The following is a 24,738-nucleotide window of genomic DNA, read 5'->3' as shown; positions in this document are numbered from 1 at the left end:
ATCTCTGTGTCGTGTTATTTTTTTCCGAATAAATAACAACGTGAATGTGTCTAAATATCTAAAGAAAAATACTGAAAATATGGATTATAGGTGAAAAACATTTTTTGATGACTTTGGACATTTTACAGCATCATATAGTCCTACTCATCGAATGTAAATATCCTAACACACCATATTGATCATGATGATGAAATAATCATACGTGTACTTATAGGGCCATTTCTCCTAAACTGATGTCATGTCATTGCAAACATTATTATAGTCTTTATATTATTTTAATTATAACTACTACGAAAATGTTAATAAACTAGATAACACAAACTCTTATTTGTTTAGCGCAATGATGGATTCGCATATTTCCGAATTTAAATTTGCAATGTTACCAATATTATTTACGTGTACGTGATTACGCCACGTTTTAATATGAATTTCACGTGATAGGTTATCATGTCACGTGAAGAATTATTGCTGAATAGAATGTGGATATTCGCAAAATAAAACATATAAGATATCGTTCAAACCATATCTGGTTCTAAAGCTGTAAGATAGAAATAAAGCTGAAATGTGAAAACTTATATACAGAAGCATTGTTTGTGATAACAATATGTGACTTTATTCTGAGTTGCTGATTCGTTACACGCTAATCAGACACAGAATGTGTCTTGTGCAAAGTGAGTAACTACCACAAATTCTATATTTGTCTTTATAATAGGGTTTCCTGATGACTTTGGACAAAAAACATGAGTGTGTACAAGGTGTGAATATCAGCAATCGTATAGGTTTAGTAAGGTAATGTCCGCTCGTGATTACTAAGATTATACAACAATCATCTATGTTTAGTAAGGTAATGTCCGCTCGTGATTACTAAGATTATACAACAATCACACGTCATATCACCACGTATATTTCTAATCAGCCAATGATAAATAGACAAAAGGTTTGACTAGTTAGACATTGCAGCTGATACCAACATGTTTTACTTAAGAGAACAATACTTTTGACAATTACAGGAAGTTGACTAGTGGAGCCTCGTTATCGTTTGTCACCCCTACACGCTATAATTTAGCCATGTCTCTCACTAAAGTCTTCTTCCCTGCCTGCTCCACGTGATGCCTTAATTACCAAGTGGCAAAATGATTGTGTACGTGTTGTTTTATGCTTCTTCCTTTGTGCGAAACGATCAAGCATTCTCTATAACGAGATGCCTATCATTCCTGCTACCCCTATGTTGGCCGCCTTGGCAGAACCAATTGTCTTGTACGAATGCCTCATCATTCCGGTACGGGACGACGGCTTTAACGGTCCTATGAGAACTTAGAGGAAACATTCTCGGCATTGCCGTCATCGCCACGTCGCTTGTATACACGGCAATCTAACTCTTATCTTAATCACTTGTAAATCGTACAGAATTACCCCGACCTAACGTGGGCTGTGTGACTCCCGCTATACACCTAAATGTTAAACCGTCATCAAGTTGTTTGGTAATCATTTTTCAAAACGTTGGAACACACAAACATATGTGTCACTGAAGCTGAAAGTCATGTTCCAACCTCCCTTTCAAAAGAAAAAAAAATCGTAGTATACATATACTTTAGGGGTCCGGTTAGCTAGGTGCTAGCCACATCTATTTGAAATATCCAAGAACAAAATAACTGCGTCAAATGAAAGTAAAACAAACGAACGGTCTAATAAATCGAGAGTGCGTGACGACGTTTGGTCAAACAATTAACAGAGCCTGTGTTACAGAACAAGGCATAATAATAATACTCTACTTTTTTTCCTTTCTTCTGTACCTCCATTATACAAACAGGCAATTAACCCAAACTAAAACATTGTACTAGATATCCTCTACTGCGGTATCATTTGTTACACTGAATATAGCACTGTACTTTTCTTCGGGACTGGAAACTATTTGTTTCTCGCGAAATGTTGCTCAAATGTTAGAATTATCAATTTTATTTGTTTTATAAACTATCATACGTTATAGAATTACGAGACACCAACAAAGGTATGGTAAAATAATTATCTCAACAACTTCACTATACACGGTCTAGATATATCATATTATTTAAGATGCAAATAGAGTCTTGAATTTAAAAATGATACCAAGTTCTTAAGGCGTATTTGAGTGTTAATGCAACTCGTGTGTGTTCAAAGGGGCAATAATTCGAAACTACACGTATACTGAGACGAAAAGCACGTGTGCTGTGTATCAAAGGGGAGTTAAGTTTACACAGTAAACACACCGACCAGAATGCCCAGCTATCAAATTATATCCCCTCGTGTGGCCACTTACAGGCTAATCTAATAATGGTTAGAGCTAAATTACTGTACGTACGTAAATTGGGTATTGAATGACGGAGGATTTGAGTTCGCCACAAAATCGAATCATTCATATTAGTATGATCTGATCAATTATGAGGTTAACATTAGCATATAATGTTATCAAATTATCGATTAACGCTTACAAACTAGCCCAATCATGTTTCAGAAAAAAACCGAAAACTAAATGAGGTTACTTATTGTACTGTCGTCAATTAATTGCTTATCATACTTCTTTGTTTGTTTTTTGTATACGACTTCAACACGGAAAACGACAATTGGTTTTTCAATTGAATTGACAGCTGATCACGAAACAACATGATATGCTATAAAAATGTATGCACAAATACTAAATGGGAAAAAATTAATGCAACAAATGTAATTAATAAGTGCTTTGCTGATAACATGTTATGTAAGCTGGAACACATATTAAATCTTTAAATAATATTTACCGTATTTTCCGGCATATTATCTACAAGCTACACGATTTGTTATCAGAAGTATAATAACGCGACTATCTACTGATACAGCTTATCGATGGACAATGCTACAATTGTCGCGGGCTATAGGTTAGATATTACCAGAATGATAAAACCAGAATATGAATATATATTATATATTATTATATATGTATATTATATATGCATTATGAACTCGTGTATCAATAGATATGTACGATATAATCTAATTATATACATTTGTATCAATATATTTGTAAATTATATTCTAACTATATACTAGCGTATCATTATATATGTTCACTATATTTTAATTATATACAAGCGTATCATTATATATGTTCACTATATTTTAAATATTTACAAGCGTATCATTATATATGCACACTATATTTTATTTATAGGCTAGCGTATCATTATATATGTTCACTATATTTAAATTATGTACAAGCGTATCATTATATATGTACAATTTATTTTAATTGTATACTAGCGTATCACTATACATGTACAACATATTTTAATCATAGACAGGCGCATCATTATATATGTTCAATATATTTAAATTATAGACCAGCGTACATGTATATCAATGTATTTAATTATATACAAAATAGCGTATCATTATATATGTTCACTATATTTAAAGTATAGGCAAGCGTATCATTACATATGTACACTACATTTTTATTACAGATAAACGTATCATTATATATGTACATTATATCTTAATTATAGACTAGCGTATCATTATATATGTAAAATATATCTTAATTATAGACTAGCGTATCATTAAATATGTACACTATATCTTAATATGTATCATTATATATGAACACTATATTTCAATTATAGAACAGCGTATCATTATATATGTACACTATAATTATAATTATACACTAAGTTTACATCTAAGTGGGGTACTGACAATCGGGGAGGATAAACTTCAAATTCAGCTATAGTAAAGAATAATAACGATGACTTGGAACTATTTTCATTGGTTGGAAATTCATTGTGACACCAAGACAGAAAAAATAAAATGACGCCAGGATTGGTGAAATGGCGGCCTCTGCTGGATTCTCGTAATACATTTTGACGTCAGATTTTTTTAAATGAAGGTTTTTGTAGTTACGTAATAAAAAGTTTCATCAATATATGTTAATTTGCCAAGGCTCACCAAAATTTACAACTTCGTAGACACGTTTCATAAATACAAATGTATAGGATCTTATATAAATACTCATTTCATATAAGATTAAAAAAAATGACACCAGTTTCATAAAATCTCATATGATATAAATACAAATTTAAGATACTTTTTATCGTTACAACAAAAACCTTCATTTCAAAGAATATCACGCCCAAATGTTTTGCGAAATTCACAATGCGAAACCATTGCACAGGCCGTCATTTTGTTCTGCCGTCCTCGGAAACCTGACGTTACGTATTTTTTCCTGACGTCAATTTATTGTTTTTGTCTTGACGTCACAATGGATTTCCAGCCAATGAAAATCGCTCCAGGTCATATCACACTATTGACATATGCAAAAATATACCACGGGCGAAATCACTGGATATCAGTCGGATTATGTAATTGAATCTTATTTGAAGTGAGCACTCTTTTAAGATCCACAAAATAATGATGATACGTACCATTAGAGCTACAAACCAAACGAACATAAATGGTAAAATGCACTAATGAAAAATTGTAAAAAAGATTATTTGATAAAAGTCCTGAACCAATGAATGTCACAGCCTCTTTAAAAGAAAGCATATTAGAAAAAAAATATTGATGTGTGTAATTCACTTGAACAACATTCAAAAGTATATCGCAAATTAAATATAAAGAACAATTAAAAATAGCTATACAAAGGCATAATGTCTTCGGATGAATTTAAAGTCAATTTAAAGTCAAGATTTGTTCAGAATATATTGCCCGTGTGGATACACTGTACAAAACAAATAAAAAGTAAATAAATACAGTAGACTCGCACTTCATTTCATCCTATTCAATGGCCATTTGCAAATATGCAAAGCATTGAAATAAATGTAAGAAAAATCAGTCCAATTACCACTTAAACATTAGAAAATAATATCTGAAATGAATTACGGATGTGCTTCAATAACGTTTCTGAATATGTACACGGATAGGATAATGAACTATGTCGATTGCCTCCTTTAAAGAATCACAGCGTTTAAATTATAAATGCTCAAAATAAATTTGGCGTAATTGTTTCCCTACCCAGTTAACGAATAAGACGACACTGTTCATTCTTTTTTACTGAGAAACAATAGTGATCTCATTACACAATCCATACCTCAATATCCTTACAAAGAAGGGGAAATAAAGAATACACATTAGCAATTGTTCGTATTGCCAAATACTTAGAAATATAATGTATGTAGATTGAAATTAGGAAATTACATATTGTTGCGTAGTATTAGTATTTTCAGCAATCAACGCATCTAGAATTACAACAACCGATCATAAGTAGACATTAAATGTCTTTGATATTTAAGCTAAATGATAAGATGTTGACTCATTTTTCATATCATTTATTCGCTAAAAACCGGGAGTTGAAAGGAACGGACCTTTAGCTCGGGTTAAGCATTTATCTAACGACTTTGGGTTCAGATCCTGTTACTAAGCATTCAACAGTCACCATGGAAATAACATACCACTAATCTTATCAGTGTCATAAAACTTCGCTTTTTCGATATTTTCTGGAACGATAAGTCCCCGTCTGAACATCCAAAGCCAGTGTGACTATGGACAGGTGCTCCGTAAAGTCAGGCGGCCATTACAGATTGCAAAAACATACATTTCGTCGTGTAGAAATGATTCGGGTCATCTCCAGTCTAACGTGTAAAGTCTCTCGCTTTCAATAAATTGTATCTTTATCTAATAAATTGTATTTTTATCTGATGTGTGAAACTCATGTTTAGAGCTCTGCAAATAAATTGCTTGTAGAATGATGAAAACGAGAATACATTTTTCAGCATCATTGCAAAAGTTGCTAACTGGAATTCCAGAGACTGGTGGGTGGTACGATGTGAGAGATGTTGGGAACATATTCCTTATCAGGTTCACCCCGGCAGGTGCCCTCACTAATCAGATGTGTTAATTTGTCCAATGTTACCAGGACAAATTAGTGGTTTGCTGTTAACACTACACGTCACGGTTCGTTACATAAGGTGGTGGGAATGTCTCAAAGAACTGCTAAAACACGCTTATTTTAGTACTAATGGAAAGTAAAGTATTATCTACAAGAAAAAGCAGTTTGAAACTTTTTTGTATGAAAATAGAATTTGAATATCTGATATTTTGAACATATCTAGCTTTGTTTTGGTTTGACGTAAAAGAAATCGTAATCAAGGATCTACACAATGAGTTTATGTTTGAGTTGTTTTGTTTTGTTTACTTGATATATTCAGTCAGTAATTGACATTCGGCAAATTTATTTGCTCGTTTTCAATTTCCATATAATGACAAAAAGAAATTAAAATGCCAAAAGAAATATATATCAGACGTGGCCTATCTAAGTCTCCTCCTGAGACATTTTATTGTTTTCCTACAATACTAGCAGCATACTATTACTATGTATAGTGTTGTGATATAATTCATTTATTTTATAAAACTTGTCTTACTATACAACCGTAGTATGTTAACGTTTCCATTACTAAATACATACATTTTATATACTAAGAATAAGCATTACTGTCTTATTCATTTCAGGTTAAACTTTTAAGGTGAAGAATAAAATTGTCATCATTTCACAAATTGTTTTTGTTTTCTTTTCAAATGGTCAATGCTATTAATCAAAAATGAAATTAAATTTGTATTAGATATAAACATGTACATATGTACTTACTGGTACCATTATCAAACTCCTCAAAACGCTTCACAAATTGTCTCTGTTTTGTTTATCTTTTACCAATGTGGACCCTTGGAATCAACAATAAATTTCAGACCAGACCACTTAAGAGCATTCTCAACATTGGAGAGTTGATGCCTTAATATGTATATAAAGAAGACGATGTCATTACCAGTTTACCCTTATTAGTAGCACACGACAGAGTTTATCATCTATTTCAAACATGATAGTTTTAAAGAAACAAAGGGAGGTAATGAGTTAGTTTTCTCTTTCCTCAAATACACATTAATGGCAACTTCAAGAATTTATGTGACCTAAATGGTCTTAAAACGGAGGTATAAAATGGATACATTACCTTGATATAATTTCAATACTCTATATAACAGAAATATATTCTATTGCTAATGACGTTAAGTTAACCTTATACTTGATGTCCGTATAAGTAGGCATTCTAGTAATTCTTAATACAAATAATGTTTTCTTCAAATAAGGATAATCGGTATAGTGAAAATAAAATAAGTCTTGTGCCCTTTTGCTATGACTTTCATAAACATTAACAATACCTTTCACTATGTACGTTCTCAAATGGCATGAGAATGTCTCCTTTGGTTCACAGTTGTGTTATATGACTTGTAGGTCAATATTCTGTTAGACTAATGTCAATCATTTACAGGTAGGATCTTTTATGTTTTGTTTAACTGATGGATCCCATTTCACACAAAAACAGGAAGGTTTGTCATTGGACATTTTTATAGTGTATTGTATCTCATATGAGTTGAAAGTGATACAAACCATTATTTATGAAACCATATATTTTGTTAGTATATAAGACTTAAAATATAAAAAATAACAAATACAACACATTCGTACCAGAGAAATCTAATTAAAACTCGGTTAATACGAACTCGAAGGGGCCACAAGAAAACTTCGAGTTATCCGAGTGTTCGAATTAAGCGAGTTCTCAAGTCAACTGTCAATCTCTTCACTTAATTAGTATACACACATGTACTAGTGCCTTGTCGTAAGGAAGGAAGATGTCAAAATCGTATATTTACTGTGGAAACCGCTTATATTGAAGTCCTTGTGGAAATGGAAAATATTTTCAAAATTATTCAGATTTCAATATAAGCCAAGGAAAAAGACGATGGAATTGTGTGAACATAGATTGAACAGTATTTTAATATTTAATATACCGGTAACCAATTTCAATTTATAAGTTATACATGTAACTATAAAACTGAAGTATATCCAAAATATTGATTAAATAAAATTGCAACAAATTATACACTGATGATTATTGATACAATATAACTAAGGATAATTGCTAAACTTCCAACATATATTTCCATGTTTATGTAGTTGAAAGCCGCTTTTAAAGTGTCGTACGTTAAACGGCAGATTTTTTCCGGCATTTTTGGCGATCTATTACTCATAAAAAATCTCATTTCGTACTATACGAACATTTTATATAGAATATTTGTCACTCGGACCAAACATTTACTTCGTATTAAACGAGTTTTTCGAGTTTTCCGAATTCGAATTTTCCGAGTTTTTTTAAAATAAAGATAAAGAGGAATTCTGCCTGGACCGGCAAAGTACTTCGTATTAAGCCGGGTTGTCGTATTATCCGAGTTCGTATCAACCAAGTTCTACTATATCACTACGGAATGATTAAAACATTAGATTCAAACAATCAATAGCAATCCAAGAGAAACATAATATGAATGTAACAAAATGATCAGGAATATAATAATACAAGTTTAATACAAAATTAAACATATTAGATGTAGACTGTTACTGAACAACAAATGCTGTTGTAGTGATAGTAATCGAACGTTAGAATCAAATTCTATATTTCATCAAAAACATCTTTGTTGTATTATTAAAGGAATACGACGAAGATATTCATGGTTTTAACTTACTTTTTTAAACAAAGGCACTATGTCATGGTCAAAAAATAATAACATTCTTACGTTTAAATGAAAATTTACAAAAATCTTTATGAATACAAATACATATCATTCGATATAACGCTTTGACTTCACTTTCACTCTGATTTTCCTACAATCATCATACTCAAAGGCGAATAGCATAGAATGTATACATAGAGGGTGCTTACTGAGTAATGTAATACTGGGTTTAGATATGGTCAAATATCATCATTGATGTCCACGACTCGAATTTAGCTCCTTAAAATTTCACTTCTGTAGAACGAATCTTGTTGATAGTCCATTGTGTTGTTGTGTGTAATAGAAGATTCACTACCTGTTACACTGTACAAACCACACGCCATGTTTATTATGTGACGAAAAGGACTCTGTAGAGAACTCATATAGGGAGAGAACCCATATAGGCTATGCCTGTTGTTCGATCCTTCTTCAATTATTTTTTAAGATAAAATTGGTTCAAATTGAAAAAAAGACTATGTAGACTAGTACCTATTTCCTCCTCAGCATAAAATTTATGTTATTTTTTTATTGTATTGTACATGTATCAATGAATAAAATGAATTTTAACCCAATTTGTAGTTTGGTCTTGTTACATACATTCGCTCTAACACGTTTATAAATTATCGTAAACACACGTCCCTGTGAAGAAATTCTCCACATCAAATTGCTATCACTTCTGCAAAACCAAACAACCGGCGAAATCTGACGTCACGCTCACATTTAAAAGGAATCACCTTAATGAAAAATTAATGTCTCAAAACGAGCAACACAAGTGGATTTCCGTCGAATTAGCGGGGATTGAATGTCAGTAGAAATAAGGGAGGTATGCTATAGAGATCAATGGTGTATCATCAGAGGATTGTAATGATGAGAATTAAAGGCCAGGCCGGTAAGCAGATACCGTCTAGAGGCTAGTACAAAAACAATTGACCACACAATACAACCATGGCAAAATGATTTACAAATCATACTTATTTCCTTTCCAAATGGTTTAGTAAATGCACTTTTAATATTCGATGAGGGTGCAGAAAGATAAATTCACCACGGCATCGCTTGAAGTCATCAACTGCCATTATAAAGTCATACTTAGGCCGTTTTCATCACCCTCTGGTCTCGGTTTGGATGATTTGCGAGTATTTTTAAGGTGATTGATGGCCAAAAAGTTCATTGCTTATCTAAGGAGTTTGGGATTGTTTTTACAAGAGTCTGAAAACGGTTATTTTTACAGATGCCAAAAACCTTAGTTTTCCATCGGTCTCAGTACAGCACCTGTACATGTACGTTTCTTTTTTATTACCAGGCAAAAGTGACCGATAAGCGTGGTGATGTTTATACTAAAACGGCTCGGTATTATAAGTGTAAAAAATGAGCCAAGAGTAATCTGTAAGCTATCGAGAATAACTGGACCATTTTGGAAATGATTGATAGCAAAACACAGGATTCCTTATCTAAACGACAAAAAAGTTTGTTCTGTACATTTCCTCGGGTAATCTTTTACAAAATATCTTAAACATATGTTTAAGCCATCATTTGGAATCGTTCTCTGTTCTCGGTAGAAAATCAGCATAAATGATGCATAAATAAACGTTAAAATGTTATACTTTATGGTCGTGATATTCTCTCTTTCGCCAAATGAGCCGTGACGAGGGACGGAAATTGTTTTCTTTGCGTGAAAACTTTGACAGTGCTGTGTTTTTATAGGGTTAGAAAGGCGTGACAAACCCTATCACTATGGCTGCTGTAGAAGCTATCAGTTTGCCATACAGAACAAATTGCAGTGTGCCCCTGTAGACGCAATGTTATAGGCGGATAAAACAAACACATTACTACCATAAACACAATAATTATTATTTACGTAAGCTTCAATTATTTTCATCAGTTGCTGATAGAAAAGCACATGCTAGAGTACATGGAACATTTGTACTATATCCGCTGAGCTATTTTCACACCATCAGGACATATACCAGAGACATGCACTCGCGCCATAAAGGAAGTGAATTACACATAGCGTAACAAATACAGAAAGGAAATTGTATTATGCTTAAAATCAAATTGGTGGAAATGTTGATTTTGAACATGCATGCGCGATGATCAATTCAAATTAACCAAGTATCAATTCACATAAATTTAGTATTAGATATCAAAACGACATATAATAAAAATGATAATTATGTTTAGTGCATCATGTCCAACGACGCGAAATCCGCTAAAATAGAAAGTATCGCTAATCTATGTGTTTATAGTAACACTATAACTGTACAAATACCCTATGGAAATAGACATTACTGCTAATCTAAGTACGTTTACTCCGTATAGTGTTAACACAACTTATACAATGTCTAGTTTCTATACCAAACGTCATCTGAACATCTGAGCTGACGGCAAACTTTTGTTATATTTATGTTCTCGGAAAGTCAAATAACATCTAGTGTTTAGGTAAATTTCAATTTATATGATCTCAAAACGAGCTTTCGTTGTTTATGTTTTAATGTTCCAAGATTTGTTAAAGAGTGAAAAGCGTCCTTTTTATATATACTTTGCTCATTTAAGTTGCAATACCAAATATATTTCTTTTTGTGATGAGTGCCTGTTTGTCGGTCGACATATTAATGCCAGTTTTATGGAAGACGATTCAATTAACCAGCGTGAATCTGCTGAACGTATCTGGGAACCTCAAGATGTTTTAGGTACATAACTGGATGGTTATACATAACATTGGAGTAGCATGGATAACGTCATATCAGTTCTTAATGCAATAAATAAGTAATGATCGAGTCATTGTGAAGTATATTTTATTGATGAAATGATGGCATACTGGCATATTATGACATACATATAGATAAACCTATAAAAAATACCAGAATCAAAGAATATTAGTTCAACATTATAAAATATGTTTCTTCTAGAAATTATGTCTCATCTAGAAATACAAAACAGTTATTAGTTTGGATATAGTAAAGAATTCAAACCAAATACCGAGCAATAGAGTTACAATACTAACACATAAAACATGGGTAAGTACAACACAGTCCTATATACCTTCGATTTCTTCACCTTAAGGCTCACAAGGCACAACTACATATATATGATGCATTAATTGAATATTAGTAAAACAGCATTTGATCAATACTCTCAATGTATCATCTTCGCTAACCAAGGGTTCGTGTAACGTAATCAGAGTCCTTGGCTAGCGAAGATGTTAATGTATGTGTTTCTAGTTTGTGTCGAATAAAATTTAGCAAATGTACATGCTACATGACTATACCAAATAGTAAAACTGAATTATAAGTGTTCGTGTAATTCTAGTCCGATATACTGATTCATTTTGTAAGCTTCCCGTTAACTAATGGCATAATTGTTACTTATGTCATTTAGGCTTTACTAGTACAAATACGGCACACAACGTAAAACAACAATACGTTTCAATTAACTCCTAGTTATAAGCTTCCCGTTAACCAATCTATGCCAGTTAACTTAAGGGACATGGCAATTATTACTTACAGTATGTCATTTAGGCTTCACTAGCACGAATACAGCACACAATGTAAATAAAGCAATACTTTTCAATAAAACAGTCGTCTGCTCAGTTTTACAAACCGTACGATTTCTTAGAATTGAGATCAGTGTCTTTGTAAGTATGCATAACATAAAGGTGATTTTATTTTCACAAACATAGATAAACAGAGTTTAAAGACTGATGTGATTGGCATTTGAGGCAACACAAAAATGATAATAATAAAATGGCCCATTTTAGAAAATATAAATTTTATATAGATGTTCTAGAATCGCTATATACATGTATATATATATAAAATACTTGCTTAAAATATGATCTATATAATAGTTAGATCTGTGGGGTGATTAACGGTTACCGTCCGGACCAAATCTGACTATCAAACCTATAGGGCAGTCATTATTGATCAGTAGAAACAAAAAAAAAAGGAATGCACATAACAATACATAAGTATGAGTAAATAATAAATCTCAACATATCAATATATTGCTCAGATCATTAGATAATTCAGTAGGAATGGGTAATTGGAATTCACTAAACACTGAACACTTGGACGAAAATATAAGTTGTTATAACAACCGCATTAAGCTTAAACAATTAATATCAGATACATACAATGTATAATAAATCATGGTGGAAAAGACAAAAGATATGTTAACAAAGGATAGATCAATGAACAGCCGTCCTACCTCGTCATATCAGCATTTACTGCATGGAAACTTTATCGTCAGGGAAATGGATGACTGGTAAATCATAGTATCCACTCTAACATCATAATACAATAGCAAATTATACTACACAGTACTACACAGTCAACATAAGGTTATCTCTGTTGACCAAGGACGTCACTTAGGTATTATTCATATATTTTAAACAATTTATAGAAAACTTGAGAGAGACTGGAAGGTATTATTGTATCACGAATTCGTTGTAAGCGTGCTCCTCATAACAATGTTTTACTGAAATGTTGATGTTCATGTCTTCATAGTTTGATAACTTATTATGTTTTTTAGACAATTGCACAATACAGAAAATAAGTTTACGTCAGAAAACATTTCGCTAAATTAGAAATGAAACTGGGTATAATCGTGTAATAACTATGAATTCGAACTATACACAATACGAACACATTATGCAAGTTAAAAAAAGGTAATATAAAACTCGATAAAATATCCAATCTATATTTTATATTTATCAACAAAGATCAGATAAGTCAATTTATAAAACCAGGAAAGGTACAAACACATGGGACCGCTTACTGAGAGAGATACAAAGTACCACCACTAGGGTGTATTACTAATTACTATCTACAAGGACATTCACGTCTCGAGAGTAAAGCAACTTCTCATAATAAAGCTATCATTAAATTGGTCACGTAAACAATAAAACAATCTATAGACACCCATCAGTAGGCAAAGCTATACAAATCTAGATAATTATTATCCTTCTAAATCCCCTATTCATTATGCATGCTATATCACAAGTTCTATTATAATAAGGTATCATCCCTCATTAAGGTCTTATGGATATTCATGAGCTAGCTATTTGTGTGTACAGGAAATTAATTACCGGTGGAAAATACCGGTTACACCTGCTGTGGAATTTTGAATAATTAATGATCAATATTAGAATAAACAAGCATATAAAGATAATTACTGCCGGTATTAAAGGCAGATCTCTAAAATATATATTGACTTAATTGGTTATTATCTTGATAGCAATTAGCCTACAGAGAGGAGAAGTGCCTTCTACATTGCGGATTCATATTAAAAAGTAGTACAGAACCCGATATAATCAAATGACTCTATGCATTGACACTAGTTAAACGATATATTTTTGTTATAGTATAAAATAACTAAACCCATAATACATGTATCTGTATGAAACCTAATATCTAGTTTAACGATATATTTCTGTAGTATAAATTTACTAAACCCATAATACATGTATCTGTATGAATAGTCCTGGCTAAAAATAAATGGAACCAAACAATGTCAGAAATTGACGTTATCATATGATGCTGCTCTCTTGTCATATAGAATGCAATGTACAGAACAGAAATATCTCGTGTTAGTATGTTTATTTGTGATACATTGCAGTTCTCGTGTTAGTATGTTTATTTGTGATACATTGCAGTTCTCGTGTTAGTATGTTTATTTGTGATACATTGCAGTTCTCTAAACGAAGGTTCATGGTTACATTTGTACGTTGCACGGAGTCTAGTGTGGTACCTCAATATTTAGTGTGTTTTTTTCCCAAATGATTTACTACTTTGTCCAAATACGTGATTCTGGTTTATCATCTCACTGATTTGTCGAAGACGTAAATTTGTTTTATTATTTCACTTCTTTGTCCAAAGACGTGATTTTGGTACATCATTTCACTGATTTGTCTCAGGACGTGATTCTGGTGTATCATTTCACAGATTTGTCCAAGGACGTGATATTTCACTGATTTGTCTGAGGACTTGATATTTTATTGATTTGTCCGAGGAAATGATTTTGGTGTATTATTTCAATGAGTTGTTCAAAATTGTGATGTTGGTGTATCATTAAAATGATTTGTCGAAAGATGTGATTCAGGTTTATCATTTTAGTGATTCGTCCAAAGACGTGATTTTGGTGTATCATTTCTTGATTTGTCAAAAGACATGAATCTGGTTTATCATTTCATTCATTTGTCCAAAGACGTGATTTTGGTGTATTATTTCAATGATTTATCCAAAGACGTGATTTTGGTGTATTATTTCAATGATTTATCCAAAGACGTGATTTTGGTGTATTATTTCAATGATTTATCCAAAGATGTGATTTTGGTGTATTATTTCAATGATTTATCCAAAGATGTGATTTTGGTGTATATTTCATGATTATCCAAAGATGTGATTTTGGTGTATTATTTCAATGATTTATCCAAAGATGTGATTTTGGTGTATTATTTCAATGATTTATCCAAAGATGTGATTTTGGTGTATTATTTCAATGATTTATCCAAAGATGTGATTTTGGTGTATTATTTCAATGATTTATCCAAAGATGTGATTTTGGTGTATTATTTCATTGATTTGTCCAAAGATGTGATTTTGGTGTATTATTTCAATGATTTATCCAAAGATGTGATTTTGGTGTATTATTTCAATGATTTATCCAAAGATGTGATTTTGGTGTATTATTTCAATGATTTATCCAAAGATGTGATTTTGGTGTATTATTTCAATGATTTATCCAAAGATGTGATTTTGGTGTATTATTTCAATGATTTATCCAAAGATGTGATTTTGGTGTATTATTTCAATGATTTATCCAAAGATGTGATTTTGGTGTATTATTTCAATGGATGTGTTTTGGTGTATTATTTCATTGATTTATCCAAAGATGTGATTTTGGTGTATTATTTCATTGATTTATCCAAAGATGTGATTTTGGTGTATTATTTCAATGATTTATCCAAAGATGTGATTTTGGTGTATTATTTCAATGATTTATCCAAAGATGTGATTTGTGTATATTTCAATGATTTATCCAAAGATGTGATTTTGGTGTATATTTCAATGATTTATCAAAGATGTGATTTGGTGTATTATTTCAATGATTTATCCAAAGATGTGATTTGGTGTATTATTTCAATGATTTATCCAAAGATGTGATTTTGGTGTATTATTTCAATGATTTATCCAAAGATGTGATTTTGGTGTATTATTTCAATGATTTATCCAAAGATGTGATTTTGGTGTATTATTTCAATGATTTATCCAAAGATGTGATTTTGTGTATTATTCAAGATTTATCCAAAGATGTGATTTTGGTGTATTATTTCAATGATTTATCCAAAGATGTGATTTTGGTGTATTATTTCAATGATTTATCCAAAGATGTGATTTTGGTGTATTATTTTCAATGATTTATCCAAAGATGTGATTTTGGTGTATTATTTCAATGATTTATCCAAAGATGTGATTTTGGTGTATTATTTCAATGATTTATCCAAAGATGTGATTTTGGTGTATTATTTCAATGATTTATCCAAAGATGTGATTTTGGTGTATTATTTCAATGATTTATCCAAAGATGTGATTTTGGTGTATTATTTCAATGATTTATCCAAAGATGTGATTTTGGTGTATTATTTCAATGATTTATCCAAAGATGTGATTTTGGTGTATTATTTCAATGATTTATCCAAAGATGTGATTTTGGTGTATTATTTCAATGATTTATCCAAAGATGTGATTTTGGTGTATTATTTCAATGATTTATCCAAAGATGTGATTTTTGGTGTATTATTTCAATGATTTATCCAAAGATGTGATTTTGGTGTATTATTTCAATGATTTATCCAAAGATGTGATTTTGGTGTATTATTTCAATGATTTATCCAAAGATGTGATTTTGGTGTATTATTTCAATGATTTATCCAAAGATGTGATTTTGGTGTATTATTTCAATGATTTATCCAAAGATGTGATTTTGGTGTATTATTTCAATGATTTATCCAAAGATGTGATTTTGGTGTATTATTTCAATGATTTATCCAAAGATGTGATTTTTGGTGTATTATTTCAATGATTTATCCAAAGATGTGATTTTGGTGTATTATTTCAATGATTTATCCAAAGATGTGATTTTGGTGTATTATTTCAATGATTTATCCAAAGATGTGATTTTGGTGTATTATTTCAAAGATTTATCCAAAGATGTGATTTTGGTGTATTATTTCAATGATTTATCCAAAGATGTGATTTTGGTGTATTATTTCAATGATTTATCCAAAGATGTGATTTTGGTGTATTATTTCAATGATTTATCCAAAGATGTGATTTTGGTGTATTATTTCAATGATTTATCCAAAGATGTGATTTTGGTGTATTATTTCAATGATTTATCCAAAGATGTGATTTTGGTGTATTATTTCAAATGATTTATCCAAAGATGTGATTTTGGTGTATTATTTCAATGATTTATCCAAAGATGTGATTTTGGTGTATTATTTCAATGATTTATCCAAAGATGTGATTTTGGTGTATTATTTCAATGATTTATCCAAAGATGTGATTTTGGTGTATTATTTCAATGATTTATCCAAAGATGTGATTTTGGTGTATTATTTCAATGATTTATCCAAAGATGTGATTTTGGTGTATTATTTCAAAGATTTATCCAAAGATGTGATTTTGGTGTATTATTTCAATGATTTATCCAAAGATGTGATTTTGGTGTATTATTTCAATGATTTATCCAAAGATGTGATTTTGGTGTATTATTTCAATGATTTATCCAAAGATGTGATTTTGGTGTATTATTTCAATGATTTATCCAAAGATGTGATTTTGGTGTATTATTTCAAAGATTTATCCAAAGATGTGATTTTGGTGTATTATTTCAATGATTTATCCAAAGATGTGATTTTGGTGTATTATTTCAATGATTTATCCAAAGATGTGATTTTGGTGTATTATTTCAAAGATTTTATCCAAAGAGATGTTGATTTTGGTGTATTATTTCAATGATTTATCCAAAGATGTGATTTTGGTGTATTATTTCAATGATTTATCCAAAGATGTGATTTTGGTGTATTATTTCAATGATTTATCCAAAGATGTGATTTTGGTGTATTATTTCAATGATTTATCCAAAGATGTGATTTTGGTGTATTATTTCAATGATTTATCCAAAGATGTGATTTTGGTGTATTATTTCAATGATTTATCCAAAGATGTGTTTTGTGTATATTTCAAAGATTATCCAAAGATGTGATTTTGGTGTATTATTTCAATGATTTATCCAAAGATGTGATTTTGGTGTATTATTTCAATGATTTATCCAAAGATGTGATTTTGGTGTATTATTTCAATGATTTATCCAAAGATGTGATTTTGGTGTATTATTTCAATGATTTATCCAAAGATGTGATTTTGGTGTATTATTTCAATGATTTATCCAAAGACGTGATTTTGGTGTATTATTTCAATGATTTATCCAAAGATGTGATTTTGGTGTATTATTTCAATGATTTATCCAAAGATGTGATTTTGGTGTATTATTTCAATGATTTATCCAAAGATGTGATTTTGGTGTATTATTTCAATGATTTATCCAAAGATGTGATTTTGGTGTATCATTTCATTGATTTGTCCAAGGATGTGATTTTGGTGTATCATTTCATTGATTTGTCAAAAGATATGATTTTGGTAAATTATTTCAATGATTCATCCAAAGACGTGACTTTGGAGTATAATTTCATTGATTTGTCCAAAGATGTGATTTTGGTGTATTATTTCAATGATTTGTCTCATGACGTGATTCTGGTGTATCATTTCACTGATTTGTCCAAGGACGTGATATTTCACTGATTTGTCTGAGGACTTGATATTTTATTGATTTGTCCGAGGAAATTATTTTGGTGTATTATTTCAATGAGTTGTCCAAAATTGTGATTTTGGTGTATCATTAAAATGATTTGTCGAAAGATGTGATTCAGGTTTATCATTTTAGTGATTCGTCCAAAGACGTGATTTTGGTGTATCATTCCATTGATTTGTCCAAAGATGTGATTTTGGTGTATCATTTCATTGATATGTCCAAAGATGTGATTTTGGTAAATAATTTCAATGATTCATCCAAAGACGTGACTTTGGTGTATAATTTCATTGATTTGTCCAAAGATGTGATTTTGGTGTATTATTTCAATGATTTATCCAAAGATGTGATTTTGGTAAATTATTTCAACGATTTGTCCAAAGACGTGATTCTGTTGTATTATTTTACATTTTGTCATATGGATGTACTTATTTCCATTTGATCCAGTCTGGTATATAAATTAATTTATTTGTTCTTGTAAGATTAAGTTTAGATAATCATTTGTATCATCCATGGGCATACAGATGTAGCAAATGCATTGATTTTTGTCAAACAGATATTGTGTTATTCTGATTATTAATTGTATATTTAACGTAACTAAAAATATTCTCTGGCTTTTGAAAGAACTGAACATTTTCGAATATTTGTACTCTTTTTCGTTAGCAAAATTATTAATATTATCAGTATATATTTAAAAGTAATATATATAATATGAATACAATCCTCTAAGATATAATAATTTGACATACTGACAATAAACACAATTCATTTTATATTTTTGCTCATGATTCTAAAATGTGTTATACATATTTACATTCACACAATCTTAGGTACAGTATCTTTGAAAACAAAAAAGCAATATATATAAGTAAACTGATATGTAAACACAAGCTGATCAGGTTTGAGCAATAAAACTAAAACTTCATAATAACTTTGGTTATAAACTGTGAGGTAAACTGGGTAATACTGGATTTTACATATAATTAAACATGTAAGCTCTATTTAGGGATTTCAGTAAAATGATTGTCAACAACACTTTTACTGTCATCAGTGCTTATTCTGTTATAGATGTGTTATCAAAATTACAACATTGATTGTAAAGTATTGATCAATGTATTTCAAGAAGACAACACTTCGATTTTTGAGGTTTTCCTTGAGGTTCGGAAATACATGTAAACAGATCTAAAGCAATTTTACGTTTTAATCAAGAATAAAGTTATACATTCCCTTATCCCTTTTTCTAAAACATTTTCATTTCAGTTTTCAATATTTTTTTGATGATCTTAACTACAATTTAGAAAACAAGTACATTTTAGTCAAAAGCGCTTGAAGTACAATTTACCAACCAAGACCAGTATAATTTACCCGATCAACACATGATTCACTACAACTTTGAATTGGGTATATTTGTAATGTAACCCCACAGACGCATTCTACTGATACCACCATCTGGTGCTATAGAGAGACGTACATGGGAGATCACTCCACAGCTAAACAACTCCTCCGAATCATACAGGAACTGTTTATGGGCAGACAGTTTCTTAACAGGAAGTAGTGGTTGCCAGGTGTGTGTATCGTACTTCTTTATCAGATTGTCCTCATGGTCAACTCCAACCCAGCATCCTGTAATGGTCATCATGAATACAACATCACACACAGTCGTCATGGTTACAAAATCACACATCTTCAGCAATACAATCTTTTTCATTTTGTCTTTTAACAAAATAGTAGCCATACAAATACCTTAGGACATAAAAAATATAAAAAATTACTTTTATAATCATTTTTTACAATATAATTTCATCTACTGTAGTAAGTCTACAAAATTAAAAGTATGAGTTACTTTTAGAAATATTAATTTTGATTATTTCACAAATATATTTGAATCATTTCCAAAGTCATGTATTTAAGAAACCATCACAGCCTTAATCATTTTCTGTATAATATAGAATAGTTTTGGCATTTTTTAGAGTAGATTATACCCCACACACTATCAACAGTTTACCAGATAACAGATATAAAAACAGCTGGACTCCAGGCTTCAGATCAGAATAATACTGGTTTATCAATGATAATTACTTTACAAAATTGGCCCCTATAAATTACAATGATCACACTGAACTGTATCACCTTAAAAGTACAGCAGTGTATCAAAGTTTAAGTGATATAAAGGCAGATGTTCACCTTGATGACACTGGTATAAATCAATATGATCAAGTTAATAGCAAGGAATCAAAAATTAGTTTAAAAGATATTTAAATTTCTCTATAATGAGGCATCATGATATTAGATGATATTTCTTTATTCAGACAATTTACACTATGACCTTAGGGCATGAAAGGGTTTTAACCTAATTCACACCAATGGGCATGCACTTTCATTCAAAGGGTGATGCCATGTTGACTATTTAGGGGTTATGCGTTTAATAGCTCATGACAGATTGCATACCTTCAATGCGACAAGAATCTGGAAAATTTCCTTTGAAATGGTTTGTATCAATCTCAATCTGAAATGAATAAAAATTATGTGATGAAAATAAAATTGAATTGACTTTTCAATAATTCAATGTAGACATCAAGCTTGGATAACAGTCAAATATTTAAAACTGAATTTACAACCGAAATAAAACTAGGTTTCAGATGAACATCGATGATTCATTCAAATACATTAATTGTGCTATCCTCGAATTCATCAAAATATTTGTTGGTGATCATCAGCTGTGAGTAGATTCAGCTAGCCATTTCCTGATGATAACTTCATTTTTTTAAGATGGTTACAACACAAAATATTTTAAGTGATTCAAATTACAACAATAAAACATTAATCTTATATGTTTAATTCTCAAAATTAAAATATTTAAAATTTTTGTACAAAATCATTTTATCAAACATTTAAATAAAAATCATATAAATAATGTGATTCACACACAGACAATTTTACAATAAAATCTACCATCAAGAATGTAATAGAGTACATTTTATTCTTATAACAAATCCATTACATCTGTATGTACATACCAGGGTGTACTTTTAGGTGAATTACATTTCTCAGTTTGTCAGATGTATTAAAGGAATCATTAGAATGCCTCATGGTCTATTTTTATCTATTGTTTTATTAGTTCTATTTGATCAGGTTAACACTTAACAACCAGCTTAAGTTAAGGATGTGCCAGGTTTCTAGGTGGAGGAAAGCCAGAGAACCCCGAGAGTAACCACCACCAGTGGTCAGTACCTGGCAACTGCCTCATATGGGATTGAACTTGCTACCTAAAGACAGAGGGGGTGTGGTTTACCAGCATATTTATTTATATATATGCAAGCACAGCAGTATATAGCATGAGGTTTTTGAGATGATGATATTTGATATTATTATATAACATGCTAGGAAGTTTTCTTTACCTTTGTGACAGTTCCAGGGTGGCCCAGTCGGAATATACACCAATCGTCACCTTATAAAGAAAGGGCTAACATTTAATTTACTAGAAAAGAATAATGCTGTGTTTGTTGCATGATTCCTAGCAAATAAACATCTTCACTATTATTCAAATTTCTGGTAAAAATGAAATTTGTAAAAGTTAAAAAGCTCAAAATCAAAGGTATACATATCCGGCTATACCTAGCAAGATCATCTTTCCAACCAAAAAGGTTAATATTTAGACTTTCAAACCAAAGAGGTTAATATTTAAACTTTCAAACCAAAGAGGTTAATATTTAAACTTTCCAAGCAAAGAGGTTACCGGTGTAGTATGGTATTTTGCCCCCCCCCTTTAAAAAAAAAACAAAAAAACACCTTCCCCTGCTAGTCATTGGTCTAACTTAATCCCAATTTGGAGTTTATTATCAATGAGAAGAAAAAAATCATGTCTTCAAATGTTATAGAAACTTTTAGAAGGGGGGTGGGGGGTGGTGGTGTCATTTTACCATGGGGGTGGGGGGGGGGGGGGGGTGGGTGGGTGGGTGGTGGGGTGTCATAATGGTATTTTGACCCCGGGTCATTTCACCATAATGGTATATTGACCCCAGGGTCACCCCGTGGTCAATATACCATGATTCAAAATACCATGCTACACTGGTAATAAACTTTCCAGCATAAGAGGTAAATATTAAAACTTAGTAGTGGACATTAATAACTACCTGGAACATGAAGAATTCCCTGGGCATCTGCTGTTAATATCGCCGGTCTCTCGGGCTGTAAAACACATGTACTACGTTATCTCATATATATGTAACTATATATAATAATAATTTAAAACTAATTTTGACTACACACCATTTTGACATGCCCTTCTTTAGATGAACTAAATAAGCCTTCGCCGATCGCAACTAATTATAGCAACTGACCGAAGGGATCATTCAGACAATACGCATTGATATTGTCCCTTTAGTTTATCTGTATGTTCTATATGTGTTCATTGTTTATATTTTTGTGTACGTCCATGACCGTCCTTAACATGTAATTTTATTTGTTCTTCTTGTGTCTTGACATCGGGGCAGATCGCCACGAAAATTCGACAATCTTTTGTCCACACTGTTACAATTACTTCTTTGCCCTATATATATATATAATTACACAGACAATCATATATATATCAGAAAGTAGAAGTCACTAGTGACATTATCTGCAGACATCAAATAACACTGACAGTATTCAACCCAATAAGTGCCCAGGGCGTTTTAAAAATTGTTAGAAAAATAAATGAACAGGTGCTTATTAAGACAAAATTATTGCAAACCAACACAATTTTGGTCTTTCTTTATGCCTGGGCATCTGAAATCATGGTCTCAAAAGGGGTCAAATTCAGTATAAACAATATGGAAAATGCACTTACAATTAGCAATGGTGTTTGATAATCAGAGATCTCAGGAAAGAAAAATTCAAAATTTAATCTTTTAGATGCAATGCCAACATTTTGGTTCCTTTTAAACCTTTTGCATGATTTTACTTGTAACAACATGAATTTAATGAACGCCATTTGTGATATAAACATTTTCGACCAAACTCAACAATTTCAGAAACTTTTCAAATTCTTCTATTAAGTTTAAAATAATGCAACTGAGCTAGAAGACAGACATCTTTATTATGCTGTACTATTGGAACAGACTAGTTATGGTATAGGTGTCTATACAATGTACATACATGTCGCTTGGTTTCCCAGCCATCCGCCATTGTCTCGGCACGGCCAGGCTGGATCAGGTTCCGAGCGTGACCAAAATGACTATCACTGTACCCAATACACAATCCACCATTCTCCATGGCAACCAGATCTATCAACTGAAACATCAATAATGTTTCTTTTTTAATAGAAGATTTTTTAAAAAGATGAAGTTCTGTTTTACTTAATCTTGACAAAACACTTTTATTATTTCTAAATCCAAACTCACTCAAACCTTCAAGTGAATTATTTACATACTAAAACATGTATCATAGACTTCAGTGTCCAGTTCATTACAGGACAGAAAACATTTCAATAATGGTGTTAGTTTAGAAGACTAAAACTAAATGAATTTTGAGAACATCTAGTGGTTATTCATGGTTATTTAGTCGTGATCATCCTGTCCTGTCTGTGAGTAGACACGGAGACACGGACAAAGCTTTCTGTACAACTAGTGATCAAAGTTAGTTTGGGTGATTGTTTTAAACACCTGCACATGTAAACATGTTTTTCTTTTGTTTGTAACAATTTAATTCCTAACAAAACAGCATTGGAGAAGTCATACTATACAAAATATGTATGTTTTGACAGTTGTTGAAAACTTGTTGAACTGTTAAAAGAACTGAAACTAGAGGTGTAAAATCACTCATCCAGTATGGGACTAACATCCAAGGTCATTCAGGTCAAAACAGTCTAGAGGTGTAAAAACACCCATCCAGTATGGGACTAACATCCAAGGTCATTCAGGTCAAAACAGTCTAGAGGTGTAAAAACACCCATCCAGTATGGGACTAACATCCAAGGTCATTCAGGTCAAAACAGTCTAGAGGTGTAAAAACACCCATCCAGTATGGGACTAACATCCAAGGTCATTCAGTTCAAAACAGTCTAAAGGTGTAAAAAAACCCATCCAGTATGGGACTTACATCCAAGGTCATTCAGGTAAAAACAGTCCAAAGGTGTAAAAACTCCCATCCAGTATGGGACTAACATCCAAGGTCATTCAGGTCAAAACAGTCTAAAGGTGTAAAAACACCCATCCAGTATGGGACTAACATCCAAGGTCATTCAGGTCAAAACAGTCTAGAGGTGTAAAAACACCCATCCAGTAT

General features: G+C 31.4%; 1 protein-coding gene across 1 annotated transcript; it reads right to left on the bottom strand.

Moving 5' to 3' along the window:
• Positions 1 to 17,884: 17,884 nt before the first annotated feature.
• On the bottom strand, positions 17,885 to 23,781 carry LOC138334263 (allantoicase-like). Its single transcript, XM_069282899.1, has 5 exons — positions 23,611 to 23,781; positions 22,608 to 22,662; positions 21,873 to 21,922; positions 20,923 to 20,980; positions 17,885 to 20,097 (listed from the first exon to the last, which is right to left on the bottom strand). Exons 1-5 carry the CDS (start codon positions 23,752 to 23,754, stop codon positions 19,859 to 19,861), a joined length of 546 nt encoding a protein of 181 aa, XP_069139000.1. The 5' UTR covers positions 23,755 to 23,781; the 3' UTR covers positions 17,885 to 19,858.
• Between the last annotated feature and the right edge of the window lie 957 nt (positions 23,782 to 24,738).

Source organism: Argopecten irradians, chromosome 11 (assembly GCF_041381155.1).
Source record: "Argopecten irradians isolate NY chromosome 11, Ai_NY, whole genome shotgun sequence".
Taxonomy (NCBI): Eukaryota; Metazoa; Mollusca; class Bivalvia; order Pectinida; family Pectinidae; genus Argopecten; species Argopecten irradians.
The sequence above is the reverse complement of the archived record's forward strand: the minus strand, read 5'-3'. Positions and strand labels throughout refer to the sequence as shown.

Coding starts and splice junctions, on each gene's coding strand:
- LOC138334263 (XM_069282899.1), bottom strand. CDS start 23,754: ATGTTTCAGTTGATAGATCTGGTTGCCATGGAGAATGGTGGATTGTGT. Junction 20,981..21,872: donor ACCCTGGAACTGTCACAAAG/GTAAAGAAAACT, acceptor TATTCATTTCAG/ATTGAGATTGATACAAACCA. Junction 20,098..20,922: donor AGATTCTTGTCGCATTGAAG/GTATGCAATCTG, acceptor TGACCATTACAG/GATGCTGGGTTGGAGTTGAC.